This window comes from Cryptomeria japonica, chromosome 5 (assembly GCF_030272615.1).
Source record: "Cryptomeria japonica chromosome 5, Sugi_1.0, whole genome shotgun sequence".
In the NCBI taxonomy this organism is placed as follows: domain Eukaryota; kingdom Viridiplantae; phylum Streptophyta; class Pinopsida; order Cupressales; family Cupressaceae; genus Cryptomeria; species Cryptomeria japonica.
The window spans coordinates 763,026,068-763,035,339 of record NC_081409.1 but is presented as its reverse complement, the minus strand read 5'-3'; the positions used below and the strand labels follow the sequence as shown (position 1 = coordinate 763,035,339).

At 32.5% G+C, this 9,272-nt stretch overlaps 1 protein-coding gene across 4 annotated transcripts; it reads left to right on the top strand.

Moving 5' to 3' along the window:
• Nucleotides 1–1,399: 1,399 nt before the first annotated feature.
• LOC131036560 (auxin response factor 1-like) lies at nt 1,400–8,280 on the top strand. 4 transcript variants are annotated; one of them, XM_057968455.2, is made up of 13 exons: nt 1,400–1,507; nt 1,758–1,870; nt 2,199–2,294; nt 2,374–2,430; nt 2,591–2,743; nt 2,872–2,956; nt 4,302–4,392; nt 4,496–4,660; nt 5,735–5,810; nt 5,919–6,087; nt 6,196–7,145; nt 7,255–7,445; nt 7,564–8,280. In XM_057968455.2, the coding sequence occupies exons 1-13, from the start codon at nt 1,462–1,464 to the stop codon at nt 7,715–7,717; spliced, it is 2,346 nt and encodes a 781-aa protein (XP_057824438.2). In that variant the 5' UTR covers nt 1,400–1,461; the 3' UTR covers nt 7,718–8,280. The 4 variants fall into 4 exon arrangements, with proteins under 4 accessions (XP_057824438.2, XP_057824437.2, XP_057824436.2 ...); XM_057968454.2 differs by having other exon boundaries at nt 2,588–2,743; XM_057968453.2 differs by lacking the exons at nt 1,400–1,507; nt 1,758–1,870 and having other exon boundaries at nt 2,201–2,294; nt 2,591–2,657.
• Nucleotides 8,281–9,272: the final 992 nt, after the last annotated feature.

Here is a 9,272-nt window from a genome sequence, read left to right as displayed (position 1 = left end):
TTTAAAAAGATAAATAATTTAAAATTAAATTATTATAATAAATTTTCATTAGTATTTGTAATTTCACAAAAGATAAATAATTAAAAATAAATTTCAAGATTTAATATTAATTAAAAATTAAAATAGAATTGAAATATTAATAAAACGTGTACAATTACAAACAACATTAACATTAAAATTATTCAAATTAGATATTATATTTTGTATTATGTTATTAACTTAACAATTATTTTGGCATTCATAATACACATTTATAAAAATGATAAGTATTTTTAAGTACAATTCAATTCTGTTGGATTAAGTAGTATTTCATTTAAAATTATTACTCAAATCACAACAATTTTTTAAAAGTTTACAATTAATTTTAAAATTATAATAAATAAAATTTATAAAATATTTATTATCTAATATAATTAAATTAAACAAAATTAAATTTTAAAATAAATCAACAATGATTAATTTTAATTTTAGAATATGATAAAACAAAAATCTAGATTGAAAAGAAACTTTCTATTCTATTTTATTCATTTTTCCAAGAAGTCATCAAATATCAAAGAGAAATATATTAAATCACTTTTAACAAGTTGAACCCTAACCATAATACTAAAGTAAATTGATTTGATCCTAACATAACTTATAAATTAGTGCACAACCTTGAAAAATAAGTGTAAAAAAAAGTTTAGGCATGAAAAATAGTTAAAAATAGCTAGCTTGAGTGTGGCACTTTCAATTTTATTTTACCTATCTTCATTTTCAAATGAAATATTTTTATTAGATCTAAAAAGTAACAAATCATATGATCTACTTACAAGTTTATAGAATTTACACTTAAATCTCTTTTGATCTTCAAACTATTTGGAAAAAAAATCTCAAGAGAAATTTAAATGGTGAAGAATTAGAAGATTATACTATTAACATTGGGAGAGGGGAGTCAAGAAGCTTGTGCAATCACTTGTATGGAGAAGCACACATCTCTCACCTAATAATCCCTATTTTGAGGCAAAGACAAGTAAAGAGGAAACTAAAATAATCAAGAATTCTGAAAAAAGAAAAACAATTAGCTATTGTTTATTGTTTATTGTTTATTTGTTTGAACATGTCTCTTTGGGAATTGGGTTCAAAACAAGGGGGCTACTAAGCAGTAGACATGCATTAATTGGTTTAATTTAAATTTAGGTTAAAATGAATTTGTGGTGAAAAACAGTTAGAAAATAGTTGGTGTCAATGTGGCACATTAAATTTTTTTTTACCGATCTTCATTTTTGAATGAAATATATTTATTAGATTTGATTTAGTACACAAGTATCGAGAGATTTGATATTACCACGTAAGATTTTGATAAACACCAAGTTAGAGTGCATAACTACTAAATCGTTTCCTTAATGAAAAATTCCCACCGCCTTGACTAATAACACCAACAATAATAAACAGTAGCTATTGATATGAACTTGCTTTAGAAGCATGGCTGCTAGACCTAGAACTCCATCTGATTCATCTTGTTGCACAGGTGAGTGGTTGTTTGCATTGTGTGGTTTTTTTGGTGTGTTAGAATCTTTATTCTTCTTGTAACCACATTTAGAATGCTAGGTTGTGCTGGTGCTACAAGATCATTGTTGCTGCTAGAACAGGCCTTTGGGCACATGGGTTCTGCTAGAACAGGCCTTTGGGCACATGGGTTTTCTGCATAATGCATTTAGAACATATCTTTTAATCTTCTGATAATGTTTGTATTGTTTGTTTCTTTAATTTTGATACAGATGTCAGTGATCCTCTCTATGAAGAGCTCTGGCATGCCTGTGCTGGCCCCGGTGTTACCGTGCCAAGGATTGGAGAAAGGGTGTTTTACTTCCTCCAGGGTCATATAGAGCAGGTATAGGTGTATATATATATATATATATATATTAATGATCATTTGGCCTGTTTTTCCAATGAGTGGCTGTACTTCAATGTGAATGTAAGCATGATCCCACAAATTGAAAGTCTCCTTGAATTATCTTTCAAGGACCACCATATCATTGTCACTGTGTGTTCGGCCTTCGTCTAAATTAGTAATACACTTTGTGGAGGTCAATACCTACCCTTAGAAGTAATGTACCTCTTGATGTTTTATTTCGTAATGAATGCCTCTTTACCTCGTTGCATTCCTCTTCTATCTTCAACTGAAATGGATGCTTGTACAAATTCGTTGTGTATTGCAGGTTGAAGCATCCACGAACCAGGAAGCTGAGAAACAGTTGCCTTTATATGAACCGCCTTCCAAAATTCTTTGCCGGGTGAAGAATGTGTTGCTGCAGGTAAACTCATATCAATTCTTTTTTGCTTGAACTCATTTTGCATGGTTCTGGACTATTTAGCTTATGACATTCCTTACAGGCTGAACCAGACACAGATGAAGTCTTTGCTAATATTAGTTTGGTTCCCGAGGCAGAGGTATGCTCTTCAATCCTTCTTATGCTAAGGCCTGCTTGGCATGTATAGGTCCATATGACATTATATCTCAGACCTAAATTCTTTGAGATTCGTAATGTATAGAAGACCTAAATGCAGCAGGAAGTGGGTGAGCTGATATAGATTGTTTCATTCACAGCAGGATGAGTGCTCCACTGATATGGATCCTCCTCCTCCACCGCCTTCAAGGCCTTCTGTGCATTCATTTTGTAAGACTCTCACTGCTTCTGACACAACTAATGGTGGGTTTTTGTATTTTCCCAAGAAATATGCTGAAGAATGCCTTGGACCTCTGGTTAGTTTTCCAAGTAGACAATTCTTCAAGCATTGATATTTAATTTTTATATTACCTTGGGCGTTGCTGAAGATAGCATTAACCATATTAGAATCGTTTATCTAATGGAAGTTTTCTGTTTTTAACAGGACATGAGTCAACAACCTCCCACTCAAGAAATAGTTGCCAGAGATCTACATGGAAATGATTGGAGTTTCCGGCACATCTATCGTGGTGGGTGGCTTGCCATATTCTCTGCTAGTTTGTATTAAATTAGATTTCAAGTTTAGGAAGAAATATTGAATTTTTTTGTTCAAAGTATTATTCAATTTAGTCCATATTATGAAAAGATGGATGCATCTGTTTTCAGATAAACAGAGAACTGCATTGGCTTTACACAGATGGATTCATCTGTGTATGGGCAGTACCTGTCCTCTCCATCCATCTGTATTTCAATTGAACAGAAGAAAAGAGCTTGTGTGATGTTGGGTTTTATGGCTTGAATGATAATTTAGGTTTTAATTTGTAACATATTGTAATTGTAGAGTTTCAGGAGGTTTTAGGTTTTGACTTTAAATAAGAACATTTATTAAAATTATAATTTCATTAATTTGATTAATTATATTATATTTAATTTTTTTTAATTCTAGTATTTTAAAATTGATTGAATTCTAGTATTCGAAATTTTATTGATATTCTGAAGTTTAACTAATAAATTGTTTTTTAATCAGAGTTGAAGTGATCATTATTTTTTTTCAAAATAAATTTAATTTTTATAAAATTGAAATTATCATTATATTTGATTTTGAAAAATTTATGTTACAGAAGTTCATTAGAGAAAAGATGGATTCTTTAGTTATTGTGGATTTCATTATATTTAAAATTAAGTCAATTGTAAATATTTTTTTCAATTTTTTATTTTTAATATTATATTTTTATATAAAGATATATAGATTTTAAATATCTTTTTATTTCTTAAAATATAACTAATAAAAGCAATTAGCTATTTCTTTTAAATCATTATGTTTTTCAATACTTTTAAAAATCATGATTTCTATTTTAATTATATTAATATATAAAAAATAATTTAATAATTTTTCATCATAAATTAAAATAATATTATTTTAAAAGAACAATAATTTTTGTATATATGAACTCAAACTGAACAACTTGGTCTTTATACACAACAAATAGCAATTTATGCTATAAGAAATAAGATGCATATTTGTGTGAACAATTGTGATTGAGGTGCTTGTTATAGGGCAAACTGTTTCTGTAAGTGTTTTTAGTAATGCTTCCTAATCATTACCAGTCTATTTCTAGCTAGTTCTTGTAATTGAATGACATTTATATGACGTCTTCAACAGAAATGAATTTTTGTCTACTGAAACCAGCTGGTTCAGATATTGCTTCTAGTTTATATGGTGAAATATGGGAGTTTTTGAATGTCTTAATTTAGTGAATTAAGAATATGTGAAAGAGGCTTTTCTTATTAATCGATGCTAAGGAGTTTTTATTTTTTAAAGAAAGCAACTTTTAATAACAAACACATTTTAATTTTGTTTGCTTGAAAAAATAGGTGGGGCAAGGACTCATTTGCTGTCAACTGGGTGGAATGTCTTTGTTAGATCCAAAAGGCTTCTGCCAGGAGATGCGTTCATCTTCTTGAGGTTTCCAGCCTTGGCCATTGTCACCTGTATGGAACTTTCTTAAAATGTTATTATTTTGTGTATTCTTATTTATGCAGGATTTTTTTTTTTTTTTTTCCTTCAGGGGTGAAAATGGCCAACTACGTGTAGGGATTAGGCGTGCCATGGGTCAGCACAGTAACATTCCATCCTCAGTTATGTCCAGTCACAGCATGCAGCTTGGTGTTCTTGCTACTGCGTCACATGCAATTTCAACAAGGACTGTGTTTAGTGTCTTGTACAAGCCAAGGTGAACTGATGAAATTTCCTACAAGGCTCTTACCACTCAAATTTATTTATTTAATGCGCCTTACTGATAAAAATCAGAGGAATGTGAAAGAAACACCTAGGTAGGTTGTCAAGTTTTAGAAGCTTACAAAGCCTTTGATAATTTTATGATTGAGCATGGGATGCATTTTAGTACTTTATAAAGATATTCCGAAAAGGGTAGCATATGAAATAGACAGAGTTGCAGCATGTAGAAGTATTGGCTAGTTTTATATCTTACATATTAAATAATATATTAAGTTTAGAAAATGTCAGTCAATTTTGAATTGAATGTTAAGCACTTTTAAGCTTATCCTCCACTGGTGAGCCTGTCACAAAATAAAAAATAATTGCATGGTTGTTTCAACAAATGTTTATCAGTTTAAGGGGTTCCCGAAGCAGTTGTGCGTTGCACTGTCAAAAAAAATAGATAAATGGGCAGCACTTTTTGTCTTTTGATTTCATTTTATGAGCATTTTTTTCTAAGCCATGTTAAAGTGTTACGGATAGCTGCACTCCTCGTTTTCCGAGGAGCTTCCTATATTTTTAAGATTACATTGATAAAGGGACGGTATGTTACTTGAATCTGCTTATATTTCTTGCCTGGTCTGAATTCTGGTTTCATTCTTTTTAATGTCTGGATCTATACATATTATAAAGAACCAGCCCCTCAGAATTCATAATTCCTTATGATCAATGCATGGAGGCCATGAGCAGTAATTTGTCACTTGGCATGAGATTCAAGATGAGATTTGAGGAAGAAGCAGCCCCAGAGTAACGGTCTTTCTATTCAGCACCTTTTACTTTAAAATCTGGTGTAGTATAGGCAAGACAAGTATTGATAGATAGATTATGATGTAATAGATAGCAAAGCATTCAATAACTGTTCTTTGTTGGATTAGGATATGGTGAAATTTGAAATATGCCTAGCGCTGTGGGTTTATAAAATAACTAGCAGTTGTTTGATGGCTATAGATAGAAGATAAAAGCAACTACGTAGTAACAGGAATTTCTTTTCAAAGATGATGTATACCTGATATGTGTTTCTCTTTGACAGATCTACTGGTACTATCATTAAAATAGGTGATTCTGATCCCATGAGGTGGCCGGATTCAAAGTGGAGATGCCTTAAGGTATTTATGGAACAGAAGAAAGTCTTTCTTTAGATTTAATTTTCATCACTATGTAATCAATACAGAACCGTGCAACTTCTTTCACTCTTCTAATTTTCTGAACTTCAGGTGCAATGGGATGCAATAATAACATCAGCTATTCCACGAGCAGAGAGGGTCTCACCATGGAAAATAGAACGTGCCTTGATGCCTTCAAAAATTAATCCTTCACAAACAGCCAAAAAGAAGAGGCCCCGGCCACATATACTGCCTTCCAATCAAGATTTGTCACTTCTCGGTAAGGATTATGTTTTTTATCACATATATCCAAAGAGTCATTATTAAAGTGACATTGTTGGCTTTTTTTCTCAAAAGTTCTTCTTCTTTTGTCTGATTTTCGTCTCAGATAAGGCATCAATTGATTTTACTCAGTTGCAAAAATTTAATACAAGGGTCTTGCAAGGTCAGGATGTTATGACCTTGGGAGGATCTTTGGGTGAAAATGAAGTTGACAATGTTCCAAGGAAAGTTGTGTGTGTGCCAAAACTAGATGATGTCAAAACCAAAGTTGTATGCTCTCAGGGAAGATTGACTTCTGAAAGTTGGATCCCACTGCAAAGGCATGACTCAGTATATAGGGGATGTTTTCCCAGTTTTCAGGGCATTGGTGAAATGCAAGAACTGTGTGGGCCATATACTAATCGTATTGTTGAAAATTCACAAGGAATGAAGGTTTCCAGAAACCCACTTGAGGAACTCAGTGAGTCTAATCAGAAGCAATATCTGACCTTAATGGCACCATCTCGCAAACCAAGTGGAAATATGAGGTGGAATGGCTTCAATGGGTACCCAAATTTATCAAACATGGGAATGGAAGCGTTGGGAAAATGGAAAATGCATATGATGCCGTGCCATTCAGAAGTTTCAGGGGGAAATGATAGTGTAAGCAAAAATTTATTGAGAAACATGCAAGCTAATAAACAGGGAACGAAAGAGCATCAGCCTGGTTTTGTTTCAAGGGAAGCTTCTAAAGATAAGGGAGTTGAAGTCATTTCACTCCCTGCAAACAATAATTGCAAATTATCCGGTCTTCATTTGATTGACATTTTCTCAGGCAGTAAGCCAAATCCATCAAAAAATAGAGTTTCTGTCAACGAGGAAGACCTACAAGTTTCTGCTCATACCCCAAAAGAATTTCTTTCACAATTCTCTGAGGTTGACCAACGGTTGGAGCCAACAAGGCTGATCAGGTCTGATACATCTGCTATTAGCTGTGAGCAAGAAACATCATCTTGGAGACCATTACAAGAAACACAGTCCAGAGCTGAGATAAATACTACAAGGAGATGTACTAAGGTACTAATCATTCAGCATTTCTGTAGGACAGAAATTAGAATTTTGTAAATTTTATATATTGTTGGAAAGATTCTGACAGTTCAGAACCATATTTTTCATCACAATGAAGGTACATAAGCAGGATAGTGCTCTTGGGCGAGCTCTAGATCTTAAAAAATTTGAAGGATACAAAGAGCTCATCCATGAGCTTGATTTGATGTTCAATTTTAAAGGACAACTGGAGGATCCAAGAAAAGGCTGGCAAGTTGTCTACACAGATGATGAGGGAGATATGATGCTTGTAGGAGATGATCCCTGGCAGTAAGTATCAATGTCCAATATTCAATCCAAAAAGAATAGCTCGTTTCTCACTAGGTGATTCTGGCATAACCTGGCTATGTTGTAATTATTTTCTATGAATTGTTTTTCTTGTAAACAGGGAGTTTTGCAGTATCGTACGTAAGATTTTTATATATACTCGAGAGGAGCTTGAGAAAATGACCCCAAGGAGTTTGGAGCTCAAGAGAAAGTTTGAAGAACCGATCAGTAGCGATATCTCTACTCTTGCAGCCACTAATGCTCGACACACATAATGAGTCAATTCTAATATGAGTTGGTTCCTGTCACTGGACTACGAATGAGAATTTTTCTACGGCATGTTGTCAAGGCTGGCAGAGAATTTTGATGACTTTGTAAGAATGTTCTTTTGTATGCCATATATAAATTTTGGTGGTTTTGACAGTTTTGAAGTAATTTAGATAGCAGAATTTTGTGGATTATATTTAGACGTATTAGCAGGTGGAACTGATGTAGCCCACGATTGCTGGTACTCTTCCTAACTTTCCAAACAGAGATCATAATGACAGCAAGTAATCTGGTATTTCTCTTGAATAGCATAAAGTGGACATGCCTCCATGGGTCTAACCTTCGAATATGTGCCCTATGCAGTGGCAAGTTAATCCTTTTATTTAGGAACTTTACCAGCCCAGGTGAGCGTTGATATTCCATGTTAACCAACTTCAAAAGCGCAGACCTAGGGTATGGTAGCATTCTCTAATTGTAAACAAATGATGGAAATGATCCAGTTTAGGTTTAATGTGTTATAGAGACATGCTTAGCAAGTGGAGTGTCTTATGAAATTTTCGTTGCATTTTAATCAAAGATCTTATTTGAGTTTTAAGATTTATGAGTAAAAAATACATCACTTATGTATGCATGGTGCTGGATTATTAACTAACAAATTTTCAAATAATATCTTTCAATTCAATAGAGGAAAAATTAAAACTTAGCCATATCTCCCAATTAAATATAGCAAGTGGAATTAAACCTAGAGCAATTAAATTACTAACTAATAAATTTCACAATTCTATTGACTGATTGCTAGGTGAATCTTGCAGGCCAAGGTGGGCTGTAATGTCAATTCATTGACTGGTTGCTAGTAAGTGAATCTTGTAGGCCAAGGTGGGTTGTAATATTCAGTTTTATGAAAAGAAATGGCTATACAAAAATGTTGGATGTATAAAAGTTACATTTTTCAAACATATGAGTGGTAAAACACAATTGCACTTATATCAATGATTTTTCTTTAATATATGATCTTCCATCACAAATAACTATTAATCTTGCATGGTGGCAACAACAATATGGACTTTGGTCCAATAGTTAGTCATCTACAATTTGCCAATGTCATTAAAGTATCTAGTTTTACAATTTATTTAATGAGACTCACACAAAGATTTTCTTTTTTCATTCAATCTACAGATCTCATAGTTTTTTTTTTTTTTCTTTTTTCATTCAATCTACAGTTCTCATAGTTTTTTTTTTCCCCTAGTTTTAATGTTAGATATACAACTAAAACAATTCTACTATAGAAATAATCCACTATGTAAATGAACATTCACTCTGGAATGTAGAAAACCCTTTTTCTTTATGTTTTGTCCTAGCTACAAGTAGTGCCTTTTATACAATAATAAATTTGCAAGTGGCATATATTTGTAGCAACACTAGCATCACTTGTTCTTAGGAATTGATTCTAGTTCTAGATCTTCATTTGTCACCTTGTTTGAGGTTTGAAGGCATAGATATGTTAAATTTACACATGTAGATGTTAGATTTAATAATTTTATCTTGCAATATTGTTTGAAGTCA

Bases quoted from the DNA above. Each gene is read 5' to 3' on its own strand.
- LOC131036560 (XM_057968454.2), top strand. From the start codon at position 1,462: ATGGCTGCTAGACCTAGAACTCCATCTGATTCATCTTGTTGCACAG. The intron at 2,431-2,587 runs GTATGCTCTTCA...TTTCATTCACAG, and splicing joins GTTTGGTTCCCGAGGCAGAG to CAGGATGAGTGCTCCACTGA. The intron at 7,446-7,563 runs GTAAGTATCAAT...TCTTGTAAACAG, and splicing joins GTAGGAGATGATCCCTGGCA to GGAGTTTTGCAGTATCGTAC.